The sequence below is a fragment of the Micropterus dolomieu genome, linkage group LG17, assembly GCF_021292245.1.
Source record: "Micropterus dolomieu isolate WLL.071019.BEF.003 ecotype Adirondacks linkage group LG17, ASM2129224v1, whole genome shotgun sequence".
NCBI classification, from domain to species: domain Eukaryota; kingdom Metazoa; phylum Chordata; class Actinopteri; order Centrarchiformes; family Centrarchidae; genus Micropterus; species Micropterus dolomieu.
In genome coordinates, this window is record NC_060166.1 from 21,472,980 (window position 1) to 21,493,636 (window position 20,657).

General features: G+C 41.8%; 1 protein-coding gene across 3 annotated transcripts; it reads right to left on the reverse strand.

Annotated features, from left to right (window-relative positions):
* Positions 1–937: 937 nt before the first annotated feature.
* Positions 938–20,190, reverse strand: prpf8 (pre-mRNA processing factor 8). Of its 3 annotated transcripts, none has more exons than XM_046073515.1 (43): positions 19,965–20,190; positions 19,118–19,238; positions 18,839–19,007; positions 18,547–18,711; positions 17,115–17,333; positions 16,810–17,022; positions 16,432–16,557; positions 16,158–16,263; positions 15,569–15,759; positions 15,301–15,420; positions 14,993–15,182; positions 14,629–14,748; positions 13,692–13,826; positions 13,420–13,549; positions 13,087–13,283; positions 12,529–12,735; positions 12,131–12,294; positions 11,888–12,014; positions 11,302–11,494; positions 10,847–11,034; positions 10,409–10,647; positions 10,054–10,200; positions 9,717–9,927; positions 9,417–9,533; positions 9,041–9,288; positions 8,772–8,951; positions 8,514–8,649; positions 8,031–8,200; positions 7,150–7,279; positions 6,892–7,038; positions 6,539–6,699; positions 6,190–6,381; positions 5,511–5,748; positions 5,204–5,332; positions 4,764–4,877; positions 4,466–4,639; positions 4,141–4,334; positions 3,784–4,023; positions 3,450–3,591; positions 3,158–3,298; positions 2,895–3,034; positions 1,984–2,186; positions 938–1,552 (listed from the first exon to the last, which is right to left on the reverse strand). In XM_046073515.1, the coding sequence occupies exons 2-43, from the start codon at positions 19,224–19,226 to the stop codon at positions 1,398–1,400; spliced, it is 7,017 nt and encodes a 2,338-aa protein (XP_045929471.1). In that variant the 5' UTR covers positions 19,227–19,238; positions 19,965–20,190; the 3' UTR covers positions 938–1,397. The 3 variants fall into 3 exon arrangements, with proteins under 3 accessions (XP_045929471.1, XP_045929470.1, XP_045929469.1); XM_046073514.1 differs by having other exon boundaries at positions 19,118–19,235; positions 19,957–20,190; XM_046073513.1 differs by having other exon boundaries at positions 19,957–20,190.
* Positions 20,191–20,657: the final 467 nt, after the last annotated feature.

The window sequence follows — 20,657 nt, forward strand, 5'->3', positions numbered from 1 at the left end:
AAATAAAAGTAGTTTGGTAACAGTTTACAACACAGCACACAAACCTGTGAGTAGCTAAGGAGGACCGACCTGATAATTGCTAATATGTATTTCCTATAATAATAATATTTAACTTTATAGATGATAAGGGTTTGTTACTATGAATCATTAGTCAATATGCGAATTTCTTGATTGACTCGTCAGCCACTGAGCTGCACTAAACTAGTAATGACATTAGTCATTACTTAATCATCAGTTAGCGTCCAAGCAAAGCGATATGAGGGGGACCCATGAAGGTTAATTAATGGTCAGGTAGTCATGCGGTAAGAGGGATTACTTAATATAATTACTCACTTTACTTGAGGCTGCACAGAGTAACTAACGGTCAATTAATGAGCTCAGATGCAGTTAATGGGGGAGAGAGTGGTAAGTATCTCCTTTCACATATTTATGAACTAAGCATTATGTAATTATTAATATAGTTGAGAAGCATTATGTAATGATTCAGTATTATTGGATCTTAGTCTGCTCTCTAGTAACTCACCATTGTCTATAAAGTTGTCAATTCTTAGATTTCAGGAATTACTTATTAACAATTAATTATCATGTCATTCCGCAATCTCTCCTTGGGAACAACTAAATCTAAACAGGATAAGCTACAACATAAATTTCTTATACCAGAGAAAAGAGGCAGTAAAGAGAAGGTCCTTTAAGAGCAGGCCCTGTTTTTGAGTCCCTCTCTGGTATAAATGCTGAAGTGTGCTTGAGCAGGAACCAAACCAAGCTGAGTGCTTTACTGTAGGCAGTGTTGACCTCTCACCTTACTGAAGAGGGAAACAAGCTAAAAGAAAAAAAGTCACCCTTTTACAGTCAAAAACCAGCAAATGCTCGACTCTTCTTCTGGTTACACATCTTGCAGTTTTATTAAAAGATCGCAATAAGTATCAGAAGACGAATGTTTGTAAAAATGACGATCTTTATTTAAACCCAAGCTAAAATGTACACTGGATGTACAGCACAACATAGTATCAGGGCTTTACTGGCATGAAAAATACAACTTTCAATTTCATTTGTCAAAATGCTAAAGGGAAGCAAGTCTTGACCCTTTCACGACAATGTTAATTATCAATTATTACACAGATGTATTGTGTACCGAATACGACACAAATGCACATATGCTTAGATGTTCCAGAAGCCAGAAAAATGAAGATGCTTTACGGTAATAAAGGAGACAAAGCAGGGACACAACAAAACATTTGTAGAAAATATCAAAAAAAAAAGGTCCTAAAGCTTTTACATAAACATTTCCAAACATCAAAGTTACAGGAATTCAGTAAAGATATTACAAGGGCTGTTCTGGACTCGCTCCACATAATTCTGGCAGAGCTATCTACAAGATGTGTGCAGAACGACTGCTCTCAGGCATACATGTCCTCACGGTCTGCATTATAGATCTCACCCTCCTGCAGCGAGGCAAAGTTTAGGAAGTGCGAGGGCCGGTGGACTTCATGGTAGAACTCCTTGGGGTTGGCCAGCTGCAGGTCATACTTCATGTTGGGGTCGTGGCGCACACCTGTAGCAAGAGAAGTTAACAAAATGGTTATTTGAACTAACCTATTCTTGTTTTTTTCAACTATGCAGTGTTTTGAGAACTGTGACATGCAGATAAGTGTGAGTGTTAATAAAGCTTTGTTTAGTCCATTTAAATAGTGTCTTAGTCTGAGGACTGAACACTGTTTGAATTTCCACATGATCGTGATACATTGAGCAGTGATGCACAACTGCACAGTAAAATCTATCAAACTGAAACGGGGACAGAGCGGAAATATCAATGTATGGCACAGATTTCAAACAGCAGTATTAGGAACATGAGTGATGTAGCCACACAGATTCAAACTCCGAATCATTCTGCTCTTCATGAAATGTAGCAACACAAATTAAACTCCGAATCATCTGTGTGAAATAAAAGTTTATGTAATAAAAATAAAAACTATGGCTACTGACCCATGAAGTTGTAGTTCCAGGACACTTGTCCGGGCACCATGAAGAAGCCCAGGAAGCGGTCAGACAGCAGCATCTGCACTCTTTCATAGTGGGACGGCAGGTAGCCTTTAGGGTTGTTGCCCTTGTCTGTGTTCTGCCGACCCCACTCATAGCCACTGGGTGTCAGCTTGTAGGCGGTGAGCGTGCACGAGCCTGGGGTGAAGCTGAAAAGCAGAGGTAAAATGCATTCAAGTACCATACAACTGACAACCATCACTTTATAATGCAGTTAAAACTGTAGCACACTCGTACTTTTAAAAACAGACAACAAATGAAAACCACGTTTGTTTCCTGTGCGACATCCTGCAGTAAAACAAGTCTTAAGAATCAATTTCTACAACAGTGTTTTATCAGGTATTAGCTGTAAAAAGTCATTAATTACTTGACAATTGTAACAACAATGTCAAGTTGCTAATATGCCAAATCAATTAAACATCCTTGCAAAAAGTTTCTCTCTTCTCCCTCTCTTTAGTTTACATTTGCTATAATTTTGCCAGGCTGAGGCAGTATGCATGAATTTAATCAGACGTCAGTGGCTTTGCAGTGTGATCTACAAACCTAAAACACAGCCTCCTTATTGCATGTTCAAATATTTCCAGTTTTGAATCGCTGATACCATTTTGGCATTGAAATATTGATGAATGTGCTGTATCAATTATTAAGTAAACATTTGGGTGTCAAAACAAGTACACTAAACATTTGTTTATAGATATTTACTCTAAGTACAAGCTGACTATCTACTTCTGAGTGACAAGTGCTTACTATCTGACTATGGACAATCATAAGATAATGACCGCAGGCGAGAAACAGCGCACAGCAGTCTCACAAATCCTACTACAGACAGACAGAAGGTGTCTTGCTATGAATCCTACCTGCAAGTGATGATGATGGTCTTTTCTCCATCCCAAGAGGGGTTGTCAGCCATGACCTTGGCATGGGTGGTCACGTCCTGTGGGGACAGCTGGGGCGACTCATTAGGCTGGGTGTGGATCCAGCCGAGGGGCTCCATTTCCTGTTTAAGGAAGGGAAAGAAGATAAAAATTACTGGGATGACAAAAAGCGCTCTTGAAAACTGTTACTAAGTAAAACTAATGAGGAATCATCATAAAATGGTGAGAATAAACTAAACACTCACCTTAAGGTATTCATGTCCAGGCAGCTGGTTGGGCAGGTGGACAGTCTGGTGTGTCCCCCACTGTGGCACCATGACGATACAACGGATCTCCTTCACCTGGGGGTTGTCAGGTGGACTCGTGCCATACAGGTAACCTGCAATCTGGAAAACACAGTGCACAGTCAGTTTCTACAGACACAGTTTCTTTACTTTGCACAAAGCGATGAGGGGATAAGTATAGATGTCAAGGTACACATCAATATAATAGTTTATTTACATGTCAAAGGAAACCGTTTCTCTATCCCCAACACACCTGTGCTCGCAGATCTGAGATGCAAATGAACTTCTTGAGGACATTCTTGGGCAGGATGTAGGTGTAGCCTGTCTCCTTGATGTCATCCGATGACACGTAGATGTGGTTGGTTCGGAGATGGAGGTTGGCAGCAGATATGGCCCTGACAGGTGGAGAACACACAGAACATTAACACAAACTGACGTGGAAACCCAAAATTATGACTAGTTGCCCATTTACAATAATAAGCTATGATGGCAGTTTTTCTATATGGATCATGAACTCAATCTGACTCATTCCTGAGCGAAGAAATGCCTCAAAACAAAAACAAAGTTCAAACAAACTATCTACACACCTGACTCTCCATTCGGTCTTAGAGGAGAAGGTCTGGGTCTCGTAGTTGGAGGTGGTGGAGGTGATGATCTCGTCACCATGCTTGTTGACAGTTCGGGTCTGCGTGGCTGTGAGCTGTGACTGCTCTTTAGTCTGCTTCTCAATCTCTGCAATTTGTTGGCGCTGCTGCGATGGAGCGGATATCTCCATACCCAAGATGATGTCACGGATCTCAGACTGCGTCAGTGAGGCCACATTCACACTGGATGAAGACAAGGGAGACAATGACTACTAAATCTAAGTCTTCCTTAATCTCTTCGATTAGGTTACAGAGAGCAACATATAGGATTTATATTGCAGCCCATGAAGTAATACTTACTTGTTCTTTTTGCCGTAATCTGCCAGAATGAGATCTTTGAGTTGCACTTCCACCTTGATCCACTCCTCGTCAGTGAGCGTGGGCCAGATGTGATGGGGCTCCGTGATAGTGGTCTTGTCAGGTTTCAGGATCACCTTGGCACGGTCGTTGTTGACGTGGAGCGCTCTTAAGATCAAGATGAGTCGGGAGAAGGCCTAGAGATGGAGCAGACCACCAAACAAAAACTATTTACACAGTGGTTGAAATAATGCACCCTAATGGGTAAAGTTGGGAAATCAGCTTGGATCAGCTCAGGTAAACTCTTGTGATATAGACTGAAACTCACTGTGTAAGACGAGATGGTCTTGAGCCAGTCATCGTAGAGGTTGAACAGCACCATCTGTGGTTCTGTAGCCTTCAGGATCAGGTCTCCAAACTTCTCCACTTTCAGACAGGCCTGGAAGGGCAGCTGCAACTCAGAACCTTTGATCACGATGTTGGGGAAGTCAAGCAAGTGGACCTGCAATAGAGTGAACAATGGCATTAGAACAGGAAAGCAATGAAGTATGTATCCAACTTTCACAAATTATTACACTTCAAGGCTTGTAATTATTATAATAGGTATTAAAATGAAAGGGTCTCACCTCCAGAGGGTCCAGCATGCCCTTCCTGGTTACAATGATCTGTTTCGGCTGCTCCTCCACAGGGAGAGAGCGAATCAGGGCAGCCACTTCTTCAGCTGTCTTCCATTTGGCCAGCTACAGAGACAGCAAAAAAAAAAAAATTCAGCAACATCCGATATTTTCCCTTTATCATTGCCGTCTTATCATCAATCTAATGATATTTATTGCAAATGATTAAACACTAATTCAAATAACAGTATACTGTAATCAACCAGCACCGATAAGAGATGCATTTCATCCATTCTGGCTGTATTTCTGTGTTAGCTGTATTGTTTTTTTGATAAAAAACAAATGTGAAACAAAAACAGACCAAAGCTCCTCCCCCAAATAATTTACAAAAATCAATACATAAAGCAGAGATGGTGATTGTAAAAGTGGGTAGTGGTAGAGCAGGGCCGCACCTGTCCAAGACGTTTCTGTCCAGCCCACACAGATGTGTGAATGATCTTGAGGAAGAGCTGGCCAGTCCTGGGGTTGAAGATGAAAATAGCTCCATTGATGGGCTTTGTGGTCAAGTTACCTTCAAAGGTCTGTTGAGATAAGTGAATAAATGTGACCAAATACAAAGAACACATTACATTTCCATGCAAAAGCAACATGACACTTTACAACATTTAGAAATAGTCATTCCAAAATAAACTGTGCACTGTTAGAGCTTGACGACTCCTCACGTATTATTATTGGAGTATTATAAACGTCAGTCCTCACCTTGTGGATAGTGACTCGGTACACATTGGTGTCATCTACAAACCAGATGATCTGGTTAGAGAAGAGTTCACCATAGTTCTGTGAGGACAGGTAGGGCTCAGTGGGCTCCGAGGAGTACAGCTGCAGACCTTTGCGTATGCGCTCCCTGAGCACGTACAGGGCAGGGTTGGCCTTCATGATCTTGGCCATGGCCTGCTGGATAAGAGGCTTGCTTCCAGGGAACCAGTTACCATAGCCACTATGGAGGAGATAAAAGGACAGTGTTAAATACTAACTTGAGTTTTTTTTCCCTCTGTCGATACCCAGAGGACTGGACACTTCAGGGAGGTGTGAGTACCATCTACCTAACAACTCCATTTCAGCTGATGTGACTTTCTGCTGAACGAGTTAGGAAGCTAGTGTGAAGACTTCCAAGGCTACTGCAAAACATACTTGTTGACATGAACAAGTGGATGCCAAAATCCAGGCAATGCTGGGGCTAGTTTTAAATCAGGAAGAAAACACTGCTTTGCCTACGTCAACCACCAATCAATACTACTTTACCTGTAGCCAATATAACTTTGTTAATTTGATCCCATAATTTAGTAAAAATAATTTGGTGCTCCATTTTTACGATTCTCTTTGAATCAATCAACTAATATCACACTGGTCATGTATGCAAGCTTTTAACAATGCTAACCTGTGGAGGTTGTAAGCCAGGTCGATAGCAATGAGCACCCCGGTGGGGGAGGGGTAGATACTCATGTTGTCAGTGGTGTAGTCCAGGAACTTGGCCCTGGCGTAGCGCTCGATGTCATGCGAGTCGTAGTCACCCCAGCGCAGCTGAATGTCAATCCAGTACTTCTGCGTGGTGGTGCTGTCCATCACGTCCCTGTAGGAGGAGGTGCACAATTTAATTCATAGAAGACTGCACAAATTACCTTTTTAAAAATTCTTCCATGACTGAGTTTACACAACTCAGTGTCTTCAGGGCAACTAGCGTAACTTTAATATATTCAGTGTAGAAAATATAGCTTCAAAAGTCATACTTTGAGTCAGCAAGCAGAGATGGTCTAGAGACGTTCCACTTGTATGACGCGAAGAGGAGGATGTCTGCACATGATGAGTTCATCTTGTACGACTTCCTGGGGTGGATGGTCTCCTTCTGCACCGTCTCAATCTCGAGAGCATCCAGCTCCTGATCAAACACCTGAAAACAAAAGCAGAAAAATCCATTATCATTCTGGGAAGACCAGGTCAATAAAAAAGGTAAAACGTTGCACACTTCAGCTTGCTACATTTCTACAGTTATGCAAAGTGAAAAAAGCTAGTCCATAATGAGGTAAAAAAAATAAATAAAATATTTTATATATTATTTATACATATATAAAAAAACACCTACCTGACAGAGATCCATGACAATGCTCTCATGAATCTTCTGCCACAAGTGAGCCCTGAAGATCTGAATGAGGGAGATCTTCAGTGTGGGGATTTTGCCGTGCATAAAGATTCCTGTCAGGTCAAGTTGCACCTGGAAACCCACGTACACCTAAACACAACAGAAAAGGACAAATATTTAAACCCTGCGGACAGTTTTTCATTCTTAGCTTTCTCTATGGGAATCAGGAAAATCACGTTTACAAATGTTGTTTGTACTGACGTTGGCTCTGTTGATGGTGGGTGACCACCAAAGCGTGAAGCGACGGTTGGGGATTTGATTCAGACCAGACCTCTGGGCATTGGTCAGCTTCTTCCATTTCATGGACTCCTCAAAGCCACTGGCTTTTTCCCTAAAGTCCAGAAATTTAGACAATGATGCTTTTTAGGGAAGGAATTACACGTAAAAAACATCCAGAAGTTCAATAAACAGGTACAAGTAGACACTCAGGGAAAAAAGTGTAAAGTGTGTACTTTAACACTTTAAGTGTTATACCACACACTTCTTTTGCGTGTTGTTTGGATCTGACTGCTAAGCATACTTATAGCTCTCTCCTTTTAACCCCTTAACACCGATTGAAAGGAAGAGGTGTGATGCGAATTTGCGACAGACTGCAGCTGAGATAGCGTATGCATTTCCCCAATGCCTGTTTGCGGATATTCAATACTTACCTGGGAATCTTTTGCAAGGACTTGTTTCTCGTTTATGCCGGTTGTCGCTTATTTGCATCATACCTAATCTTTTTAAATTTTTTATTGTAAATAAATTCAGGCATCAAGGAGTTTTAATAACTGTTAAATCTCAAAAGGTGTTAAAACTATTCAGTTTTGCTAGCTACAGTACTTTATGTTCACAGCAAGCAATGTCTGCTCTCTCTCCCCCTCTCACTCTCCTGCTCTCTCTTGCTGTGTGTGTCAAATGTTGCTAGATGTTCATGCCTGCGCTTGCTCGTGATGGGAATTGTTGGGACTCAGTAATTAATATTACAAACAGTGCGGTCTAGAACTGCTCTATGTGAAAAGTGCAATGACAACTTCTGTCATGAATTACTATAATATCTATAAAATAACTTGGATCAAGTCTTAAAATGATCAAACTCTCACCAGAAGAGACCCTCCCAGGTGGGGAAATAAGTGCCTTTGAAGAGTGTGTGTTCCAGGATGCCCTCCACACCTCCCAGAGCCTGGATCATGTCTGTGCGGTAGTTGTTCAGGTTCCACAGTTTGCCATCATGCCTCTGGTGGGTCCACCAGAATGGATTCTGCTTCAGCACCTGCACTCAATCAAGACAAGAGACATCAACAGATTCATATTGGTGGCAAATGCAACATTTTAGAATACCAACATACAAATGTCAACGTGTTAACATCCAAATTGTAAGCATTTTTTTTATTTTGCTGAAATAATACTTTTTTTTTTTTTAAACATCATTCTGCCCGGTAAAATCCTTAAAAGGGTTAAAAGCAAGGCTTTAGACTTATTCTTCTTGCCTCAGGCCAAAGAATATCTGAATTATTATATAATACACTACCTTTTATCTCAAGATACTGTTGCCAATCAACATATCAGCAGTGTCGTCATCATACCTGGTACTGTTTGAAATCTGTTCTGACTCTCCAGCCTTTGTCATAGGCCAGTGTGTGTCTGTCCTTCTGGAAAAGTGTGTTGATACGGGGGATTCCTCTGTCCCACGAGTCCTCCAAATCTTCCAAAGTGAGACGCCTGAAACACAGAACACACACTGCTATTTGCCATGTCTAGTTTCAGGTATATAAAGTATCTATCCTAGCTCTTTGGACAACTCTCCAACAAATGTTCACTGACAATTTGATATCATTTAATACCTGTTCTGGGCGATGGCCTCCTGTCTTTTGAGGGCGTACTCAGCCCAAACTCTCTGGGAGTCAATGAACTCACTCTCCCATGGTTGAATGTAACGATACAGGTTAGGAATCAGCTGATCTTCTTCATGGCTCATTCCAGACCTGAAGTGGGTGATACCCACATCTGTCTGCTTGGACCACCTGGGGGAGAGGGAGGAGAATTCAAGTCCTGTTTGCTAACTGAACAGTACAGAGGAGAGATCAAGACAACAGGCTGCATGCTGACTTACCGCAGGTCTGACTGTGGAATAAGTACGTGGCCCATGGACAGCATGCCAAGGCCACCCAACTCTTTGGGAGTGTAGAAGACTACGGGAGGGAAGCGGCTGGGCATTTTGGAGTTGAGGCCGATCTTGATACGTGTCTGGATTTTGTTCTCGCACTTCACCAGCAGATCCAGGAGCTCCTGGGTATTGACCACAGCCTCACGGAAGTACGTCATCAGCCCGATCAGAGCAGTGTTCCATTTGTTCACAATCTGGAGGTAAAGACGGGACACATTGAAATATTCTGACAAAGTAATAAACACCACCATTTTTTTTGTTTTGTTTTTTTTAATTACAAGCTACCACTCTAGTTTTTGGGGGAAGAAGGCCATCAGCTGACCTTGGTGAATGTGGTGGATCCAGATGCCATCAGGATCTGACGCACTCTGTTGTGGAAGCGCTGCATCGATTCATCATCCACACGCAAGAAACACTGCGCTGTCCTCTCTTTGGTTACCTAAATATGCAAAAACAATTAGAGAACTTGAAAAACAGGAATGTGATCATGACCATTTGAAGAAAGATTATAAGACAAGTTTCAGGACTGTAATTAGATACATTTCCAATATTAGAATGATAAGACTGTCAAAAGGGAAGTCGTTAGCCCAACAGCTACTCTTTTTGGGCATCCACTCCTCACCTCGTTCTGCAGGTTCCACACACCATCCTTGTGAGTAAACTCTTCATAGCTGGTGCGGCACTTAGGCAAGATGCGGCACTCAAAACCACACATGTTGAAGAGCAGGTTGGGGTTGTCTTTGCTGTAGACTGAGACAAAGCTGTTCTCCCACTGGACAGTCGTCACTGATCTGGGCAGGCGGTTCTTAATATCCCAGAACACAGCACGTCCACTGGGAAGAATGATATTAGAAAAGTTATGGCTATGCATCTCTATTATCTAGTAAAATAAGCATGTTCACCACAGAAGATTGAACAAACTACTAGGTTAAGAGTCAAAATCTCGATGTGGAACTCACAGGTTGACATCATGCTTCATCAGTCTCATGCGGGCATCACGGGGCCAGCACTTCTTGTTGTTATAACCCACTATGTTCTCATTGTTGGGGTCTGGGTGCTCCGTCAGGTACCTCTGAATCAGATCCCTGGCCTCGTCGGCAGAGAACCTGGTGGACCCATGAAAAAGCCACAATTTACAATTTCTAATTTAACAGCAAAAACCTACTCTACAAATCTGTACTGTTTGGCAGGCAAGGCGGAATCCTTATACACAGACTGTAACTGAGATTTAATAGATTAAAAATAAGAGCAATATTTACAAAACTCGTATGTTAAGAACATCTATCATTTGTTATTTTGGTGATTCAATCCCACCTGAAGAAGATGTGAATGCGGTCGATGTAGCGGCAGTACAGTCGGATTGGGTGGGCGCTCTCTGTGGCTGTGTCTTGGAAACTGAGGAAGTCATTGGGCATCTGAGGTGGGCCAGCCATCTCGCTGGCACGGTGCAGGCCCAGCACCAGCAGGTCCATCACCAGACCGTAGTACTGCACAATGAATGAGGCAAACTGGAGCCCCCTGATGATACCATAGGAGTTGGTGTGGTTCATATCCTACAAGAGACAAAGAAAACATTGAGATCAAATACCAGTCAAATCTTAACTGCATCAAAATGGGAAGCAGGTTCTTAAACAGTAACTCAGTGGTACATAAAATGAAGTCTCTTTATATCTGAGCTGGAAATTACTTAATAGTTTTACTGTATCAGTAATTAAGGAATAAATAATATCTAAAATGAATGAGTGTGTTTACCTTGTAGTTGATGACCACGTTGTTCTTGGCTGTCATGTAATCAGCAATGTTGTGGTCAACAATCAGACGCAGCAGCCTGTTGAGCAGGGTCAGATCAATCTTCTCATACATCTTCTCGTAGCGGGACTCCAGCATCACGTTGCACTCTCCCTCCGCTGTCTCCCAGACGTCCTGCAAGTTGTTGATACCTAAAGAAATGTAACAAACATTGGTTAATTGGTTTAGTGAGAGCTTTCAGTTGGGATACATATTATTCAGTGTTTCCTCAATGTGCATTCAACAGTGGCGCTGATTTATGAAAATCTCCCCCAACGCAAAAAAAACCTGCTCTCTCTACTTTAAACAGTGAGAGTCGAGCGCGATCCACCTAACGGGAGGTACTACACTATATGGTCAGACTTTCATATGCCTCTATTATTAGCTCTTTTCCGTCATAAGGCTGAGCAGAGCCTGACCTTGGCACCACTTGTAGACCAGCAGTGGTGGTGGTTCAGTGTCAGCAGGTTTGATCCAGGGTGGGAACAGGCGTCTCTTGTCTGCCTCGTACCACAGGTACTGGTCCAGGTATGCATCAGTGATCTTCTCCAGAGGCTCTACATCATACACGGGCACTAGGTGACTGTACAAGTCCATGAACTCGATACCAACCTGCAAAAGAATAAAGCGTTATAAGACTGACAAGAATGGAATATGATGAGTAAGAAACATGTTAAGTAGCGACATTCAATATAATTTAAAGCCAGTCAGACAGTCAGCTTATAACTTACAGTGTTCACAAAAATGATACCGTTGTCATTAATTGTTGACTCAGTTAATTTATATAAATCATTTTGAGGTCTCTGGTCAGTGTTTTTGATCTTTAGAGAATCAATAAATTTTATTATTATTATTATTATTATTATTATTATTATTATTATTATTATTATTATATTTTATTTAACAATACTTTGCCCTTAAAACTCTAGGTGTTGTTTGACAGTGGAAACGTCAATTAACTTCTAATCAAATTTTCAATAAATATTTGCATGTCTTGGTCCAGACCTCTTTGAAAGCTCTCTGGGTGAGCAGGTGACGCTTGATCCTGGACAAGGCCTCATGAGGGTTGTCGTAGGCCTGTTCAATCAGCCCCAGCTCCTCCCTCTGACTCTGGTTCAGACGAGACTTCACACTAGAAGAACACAGAGACACAAAGTAATCACATGGGGGAAAATATTCTGCCAGTTAATTTGATTGGTGTGTACAAACATACGTTGAAAATTTGGTTCACGTTCAAACTGTGTTTACCTGTACGCCTCCTTGAGCCTCTCCAAGGCCAGGATGAGCAGCTTGGTGTCATGCTTGTAGGACAGTGGAGGGAAAGGGATGGGTGAGAACCTCCGACTCTCCAGCCAGTGAACAGTGGTGGTGTAAATGGCTACAGCCTCTTCAGCTGTGATGTAGGGCCCATCCTGTAGGCAGAACATATAGACTCCATCAAAATGTAAATATAAACAGTATATACTCGGTATAAATTATAAGAAGCAATGTCTGAAAAGTGACTGGCCAACTGCAGCTGCAGCTAGCGATGAATTAAAGAGCCACCATTCATTTTTATATTCCTCCAGTTCTTACGCACAGGCAAGCAGACCAATGCAAGTGCGCCTTTGTAAGAGGACTTCATACAAAACTTCTGCGTGTGTTACCTTCAGGTAGTTGTGCTGTCTCTCCTGCTCAGCTTTCAGGTACAGACGAGTCAATCTCCCCAGGTTTTTCTTGCACACGGTCTTGTCCACAGTGGCTCCACGGCGGATTCGCTCACGGTTGTAGTGGGCAGTGTTGGTCCACCAGTCAGCTTTAGCCTTCACGTAGCGCAGGATCATGTTCTCAATGGGAGTGGGCAGTCCGGGCACCTGTAATGATGGGGGAGAGAGAAAAAAATAAATAAAAAATAAATAAAAAATTAAGAATAGATATTCTTACTCAACCTAAAGTAGTATACATATTTTGAACCACTGTTGCAACCACTAGTATGCAGTTTGTGTTTATCTATGCCTTGTGAACTTGCTGCATTATGAAGGAAATGTTTCCCGTATGGATCTACATTAAAATTTCTAACCGCAACTAATGCATATATTTCATGGTACGGTATACTTACTAAATTAAAATCTCAAGAATTCTGTTGTAAATCAATGTCTTTCAATAACAGACTATCCCCTCTCCCTTATAGCACTCAGTCGAAAGGGTCTCTGTAATGCACTGACCTTCCAGGGGATGTTGGCCTTCCAGCACCTCCAGGACTCACTAAGGTGCTGCAGGATGGTTCTGGCCTTGTTCTGTTTGATGCCCTCAGGCATCATGTCCAAGATGTCATGCATCACAGCAGCACGCAACTCCAGGTCAAAGTGAGACTCCACACGCTGTTTCGTCACCGTCTTGGCTACACCCTTGGAGTGACGTCCTGTTAGGGGGCAATCAAAAATAATTGTTGCTTAAACAGTATTGTTCCTGTCAACGCAAACATCTGTGCATGACAACATTTTGTTGCTGAAATAATAGTGGCCACCACAAAAATATGGAAAGGTGTATATACGAACCTTCAAACTGTCTGGCCAGCAGATTCCCCAACCATCTCTCCAACAGCGGAGTGATCCCTCTCATGAAGAACAGCCACACTCTCCAGCCAGGAGCCCAAAAGCCACAACCTGGACCTTTGCCCACAGGACCCTGATCAAAGAAAATCCCAAACAAAAACCTGAATTAATCAAACTTTTAGGTGCCATGGTGTCACTCCACAGCTTTTTGTACAGTTTATGGGAAATTAAATCCTTTCTATGGAAACAATCAGATAGCAGATAAAATTACTTACAGTGTTGAACCGGTAGTAGATGAGATGTTTCAGATCTTTGCACATTCGGATTTGTCTCATCAACTTGTACTTGTAGCGGTACATGCCTGTCAGCTGTCCCACATGAGCAAAGATGTACTGCAGTCCATCAGACAACTACAATACAGAAGCAAAATTCTGGGATTAATAAAGTGTGAAATCACTGACAAATTATCGTAAAAAAATACTTCCAACTAATGAACCAATGTTAAAACATGATCACCACTCAAAGTCAGTCAAAAATAATCACATTCAAAGCCAAGGACCAACTTTACAGAAATGACACCTTCATCAAAACCATTTGTCATGAAAGCACATTGTGTTTTACAGTGCAATTAGTTAAGCTAGGGCTGGACAATATGGCCAAAAATATTATCACCATAAGAATCAAATCGTTATTTATTTTGAGTTGAAAGGTTGATTTGTGCTCCTGAGGAAAGTTGAAGAAATGTTATGGTTAATTGTGGTTTAAAAACTCTTCCTTACGATCAACACTTGATGCCAAACAATGGATAACATCACAAATGTGAGTTAGAACATTCAAAACAAACACGATAAAACTTTGTCAACAAATATGCATGAATACAATTAAGTAAGAGCTTTTTTCTGTCTTTTTCCTCAACAAAATAATCTTAATACAAAAATTAAGTCCTATTTGTTAATTAGTTATTGTTTTGTTGCCCAGCTCTAAGTTCTGTATTTGTGCCCTTGCCCTGTGAAAAGTAAAAACCAAATAATGGTGGAATAGCCCTTTCACTTTTACTGCAACAGACAACAATCTGATGTTCTCTGTGAATTAATTTGCCCAAACTTCATCAGAAAGGTTGATGAAATTACACTTCCAGAAGAAAAAGGAAGAACGCAAATGTAGCTCAGATACCGATGAGATGATCTCTGCAAAATGTGTTGCTGAACTAACCTGGAACGCATCAACGTTTCCCAGTCTGTACTGCACGTGGCTGTCCACCACCAGCTTACTGAGACGCAACACTTCTCTGCAAAGGTGAAAGGCATTGCCGAATCGGGACTTCTTTCGTTCCTGGGGGAAAGAAACACAGTTGTGGGTCAAGCTCTCTCGGCAGAAGACATTGTTCATCAGTAAAAAGTGAGCGTCAACCACATTTTAGCTGCAACCTCTAGTTTTAAGTCTTTAAAGCCTCCAACAAAAGAAGAATGTGAATATTGTAAGAACAGAGCAATATTTAACATTTATCCCATTGTTCATTTATGTACGATCAGTGTCAAAGGAGTTAAACAAGGAGGATCTGCCCTGGAGATTGTACCTTTGTTGTCAGAGTCTTAACAGGCTTCAGGTTGAAGTTGTAGTCGAGATGCAGGTAGTTGAGGTTCTTACGGTGGATAAGCAGATTGAGCATGTTGTAGCCCTGTCTGCAAACCTGCAGACCCACCTCCACCCAGTCCAGCTTGGTGGACTGAAAGAACTTGGTTGCTTTGAAGGAGCGGAACAGATACCTGAAAGACAACAGAGGGAAGATCTTTACATAAAAAACAGATTGATGAGCAAAAAATAGCTTCAGTTCATGAAGACAGGTAGCCAGGAAACCAAAATCAGGTGTCTCCTGATGCTCACCTCTTCTTCTGGGCCTTGGGTGGTCTGTGTTTGAGAGCATTGAGCACATAGTACTTGAGCAGTTTCTGGTATGACACACGCACTTTCACTGGTTGTCCTGCAGGGCAGTGCTCACGGTACCTGTAGAATAATATAACACCTAAATTTAGAATTTCTCAAAATGTATAATTTTACATTTGAACGAGATGAGCATGTTCTCAAAAGCCGACGCATATATATATCCATATATAAATTCTGACACATTTAGTCATGTTAGTAGTTTTCTCACCAGTTCTTGATCAGGGGGATGTCAATGGCACGCCTCGTGCGGCCAGATCGGAGGTTGAAAGGTCTCGGTGCCCAAAGCAGAGCAATGCCATTGGCTGTGTTGTCTGTGTAGAGGGGGGTCTCCTTGAGGAAAGGCTCCACATACTCAGGCAGCTCAAACTCCTCATCGTCATCAGGCAGAGGCTCCTGACTCTGAACGGGTTCAGGAAATTACAATAGGAATTTAAGAGTGAGTTACAGAATATTTACTTGTACATAGAACAGTTAAATGAAGAAAAGGAATCTAACTTATCCTAATTTCTGATGTTTTACCCCAAGTCAATTTAAACTCTTATGTTTAAATAACTCAAAGTAATATCTGAATGGTCACAGGCCAACTGCAAATGCAGCCAGTAACATATGAAGGTCACCACTCATTTCAATATTCCTCCAGTTCTTACGCACAGGTAAGCAGACCAATGCAAGTGCGCCTTTGTAAGAGGACTCCCTTCCAAACTTCACATGTGATTTGTCTTGAAGGAATTACATTTATCGTTTCAAAGCTGCCAAAGGTAGAAGATGGATAATCAGCAACAATCACACCCTCTTACCTTAACAGAGTGTCTGTGTGAAATGGGGTTGATCAGCGGGTCAAAGTAGAACGCTGGGAGATCTGGATCCTCCGTCTTGATAAACACCACGTTGGGTGTATGATACCTGCAGGAGTAAAGTCATGAGAATCTACTTATTTCTTACAGCCAATGTGAAAGATTGTTTGTTGATGAACTCAATGTTCAGGGACAAGTTACATCTGAACTTTTTTTATTTTAATTACTTTTCAATGCAAACTCCAACTTTAATAAAACAACTCATTCATTTTCTTACCAGGTGAGGTGGACGTGATGTGGCAAGTTGTTGTACAGGTAGGGGAAGGCGATTTTGTACTCCGTCCTGATCGGCTGTCGGATGATGATTTTGTTGATGTCATTGAACTCATTCCAGTCTTCATCCCTGCAGGAGAGGCAGAACGATCAGCTAAAGCACAAATCATCTAGCTATTCTTACTTGATATTTTGTTTGGGGTCAAAAAGGATTACAGTTCAAGCAATTAACAAAAAAAATTGCATATTCTAAAAGTAAAATGAAGACATGTCTAACAAACGTGTTTATATTTATAAGAATACAAGTTGTGTTCAAGTGGCCTAAAATTAACAGCGTAAAATCTGTAGGTCTATCCTTTATTAAAAAGTCAGAGGTCCTTACTGGAGGTTGATGTCCCTGACCAGTGGCTCAAACTTCGGCCCCCCAGGAATGGCCATATTTAAGGCTTTGGAAGTGAAGAACGCCTTGAGGTCAAACAGATAAAAGTAATTGAAATCCACCAGGTCCGTCAGCAGCTGGTTGGCCAGGCGGTACAGCGTGGACATCATGGGCAATGTGAACTGCCAGCGACGGTAGGTGGTACCATTCACAAACCTGATGAGGGAACAAATTAATTATTGTTCCATTTTACTAACTACACATCAAGTGAATATGTTAAACACGTTGTCTTTAAACAGATGGCTTACTTGGCAGTGTCTTTGAGTGGCTGGTGCTCATAGAACCACTCCACAACTGGACCGTCCTCCTCAGAGTCTAGCTCCATCTGTATTGCCTCCAGTGGTTCCACATCAAGGATGTTGTCAGCGTAATCCAGAGGTGGCTCCTCATCATCAAAAGGTGGAAACCGCATGCGCTTGAAGTGCCGACGATCACGCTTTTCACGTCGCATCATGATCCACATGGTGCTGGGAGGAGGATATGAGACACAAATTAGGGCTGGGCGATATGGCCAAGAAGTCATATCTCGGTACTGTTGGGCAGAAATCCGGTCTAAAATATTTATCTGTATTTTCTGCTAAGCAGGCGGGGGAGGGGGGTTAGCGGGGATGTTTTTACTAATTTTAGTAACTTAGCTTGTTTCTTATTTCACGGTTTTAATTATACTTCATTCTCCATCTTAAGTATTACTCACTTGTTGAATTCACCTCCTTCAGTTCTCTTCCCACTCACAGACCTAACGTCTCCACTGCAAACACGTCAGCGTTCCGCGCTTCACCATTACCAGCTCAACTCGCCTGTCCTCTGTTTTCCATTGCAGATAGTACCCCTCAATCTAGCCGGTCGTCATAGCGACGGCACACACAAGTGCCGCGACGTAATATTCAACACACACCAGGGACGCACACACAGCGGTCTCTTGATTTAAATTAAAACGTTTCAGCATTACTCAGAATGTAAAGACAGATAAGGTGGAGGTGATACAAAAATAAAATAAATAAAACCAAAAGAAGGAGAGTCGAGGTGAGTCGAGCTGGTACCGTGCAATCGAAAAGGTGTTTTACCTTCTCTCCCTCCCTGTAGTCTGCTTCAGTGACTTTCTCCATCAGTAGAAGGCTAGGCTGTATAAAGTCTCTGAAAAAAAAATTTATCCGGGGAGTGTAGGTGCGAGGTGTTGCGAACATTTTTATTTTTGTTACTCAGCTAACATTCAATTGTTAGCTGCTATGCTAGCTTTAGCAGTGAACAGTGCCTTTCTTTTTACAAGCCAGGTCTTTAACAGTGTCCACCAGCACTGTGTCTCCCTCCATCTTGTTGAGAGTAGACGGCTGTTTGCAGACGCAGAGGGAGGGGCGGGGCTGCGCGGTGAGGGAGAGGGCGAGGAGCAAACGCTGGCAGGACTTTACGGAAACACATTAATTCAACTCAACATCAAACTATATCGGTATAAATGGTATTGCCTAATTTCATATCTATTTTGAAATTATAACGGTATACATTATATACCGATATACCGCCCAACCCTAACACCAATGATTGCAAACACTTTAGAAATACAAATGAGTACAATGCACTTGATTTGCATATCTCAGGTTGTACATGCCCTGCACAGCAAACATGATAACTTAAATAGTACAGCATGGAGTGCTTTGCATCATCCAACATCACCCTCTCTCTTACCCCCACTGGGCGATATAGACTGGCTCTATGACCCAGGGTATTTCATTCACAAAGGAAATGGCTCCAGTGATGTGGTAGAGGACAGGCACATCTCGGATCTGTTCCCAGGGCATAGGCATGTTTTCCAGCAGCTTCAACACTGCATGGGGCATGTACTTGAGGGCACTGTTAAAAAAAAAAAGATGAAAGATACAGGGTGAGTTACGGCAATGGTAATCGATCTTGATGTTGCCCTGCTAAGAAAAAAAAACACCAACTTCTATTTATTATTTAATCAACATATCATTCTTACCCGAGGTACACCCTCTTGTCGTGGCGGAACTTTCTGTTGGTCATGTCTCCATGGTCCCTGATGATCTTGCGGACATGCTCAGGTGGCATGTCTTCCTTCTGAGCATCCACGAACCCAAACTTTCTCTTTTCTGAGTAGCGCTTTGCCTGCAAGTGCTGCCATTTTCTGGCTGTAGAGTTGAAGAACATTTAATAGTAAATTAAGCATTTCTATTTGCGATACAACACTGAAGATTTTATTACACCACACATTTACTGCATTGGGTGAAAGCCAACATACCTTTCTCTTGCAGTTTTTCCTCAGACATGTAGTCCGGGACTGGCGCAGGAGGGGGTACACCTGGTGGCATCCCTGCAGGGACCCCTCTGTAGGGGAAGGTAGCTGCCATGTCGCCTCACTACTGAAAACAAAAACCAAACAACGAATTTAATTTAACACCCACCCTAAATGTGTATGCGTTTAGTTTTTATGTTTGTCATCAACACCATGAAGAGTTGGGTTACAAGTCAAAACAAAAAAGCATATTTAAATTATAAAGTAAGATTACATTTGATTGGCAACTCTCCATTAAATTATCACATTAAGATTTGTTGACCGATCTAACAATTATTCGCCAAAATGTAAGTTAAACAAATACTCTCCAAACCATGTAGTTTGAGAAATCGCTATAAATTAAATTAAAATCAATGTTGTTGATTGGACACAAGCTGTTACTCATCTCTTGGCACTAAAGAAAGCATATATATTGCACACTTACATGGCTGCGTTACGTTAGTATTAACAGATACCCAACGTTATAGTTCACTAGCCGTTAGCTAGCGCTTAACAACATGGCGTCCCGTATGGCACAAAGTGTAACGTTATGTGCAACTTTAACAGCAGAAACTCATTACCTGTTCGGTAAATTCACCGAACAATTAATTGGTACAATTAATTCATTCTTTACAATAAGCTACACATCACGTTTGCAAAACATGAAGTCTACCTTGGCTCTCTAGTTGCTGATTAGGCCAAGCGTGGATGAAGCGGTAAGCTAGTCAACTGCAAAGCTAGCATAGCAGCTAATGATTGAATGTTAGCTGAGTAACAAAAACGAAAATGTTAGCAACGCCACACACCTCGCTACCTTCACTTCCCGTGTAATTTCTTGGCGTTGAAGACAGCTTTGTTCCACACACAGTCGGCTACCACAACATTTCTCTTTCAAGAATGTATTCTCCCTTTTTCCAATTCACTGGTGTGTTGATTTGTCTTCACAAAACTGCATCACGCACGACGAACGACGGCGACCACACGATAAACGCAGTTCAGTGGGAATCACAGACAAAAGATACGCCGGATGGAGGTATTTCTTACCGCTAGACAGTGCGGCCTCTACGTCGAAACATACGCAAACGTTGGACAAGCGCAATTTTGCAAATACCCGGATGATCCCGTTTCCGGCACACTACTGCTCCCTGCAGTGTTGGAGTGTATCCTACAGGGGTTCAACAACAAGAAAAGCATACACTGTAGTACATTTTAGGTTACGTACTAGCCCTCTCCTTCTATTGTATTGTATACAAATGTGTACCACCAAATACTTTTAGATCAGTAATACTGTCCTGTCCAGTCTGTTTTGTTTCCCATAATGTCCTTATTGAGCTACATGAAATTAGAAAAATATATTCTTGATAAGTGGCAAAGCAAAGTCTTTAAAATTATGAAACGAATTCCTTTAATTAGCTGAGGTTAAGTCTTCAGATCATCTCTTAAAAAGTTTGAAATTTGTCATCCAGCTGCAACACCTTTGAATCTGCAAATATTTCAGACATTGGGT

Excerpts from the sequence above, each read along its gene's own strand:
- prpf8 (XM_046073515.1), bottom strand. The coding sequence starts at position 19,226 with ATGGCAGCTACCTTCCCCTACAGAGGGGTCCCTGCAGGGATGCCACCA. Across the intron at positions 17,023-17,114 it reads CCACTCAAAGACACTGCCAA|GTTTGTGAATGGTACCACCT; the intron begins GTAAGCCATCTG and ends TTCCCTCATCAG. Across the intron at positions 9,928-10,053 it reads ATGAAGCATGATGTCAACCT|TGGACGTGCTGTGTTCTGGG; the intron begins GTGAGTTCCACA and ends CATTCTTCCCAG.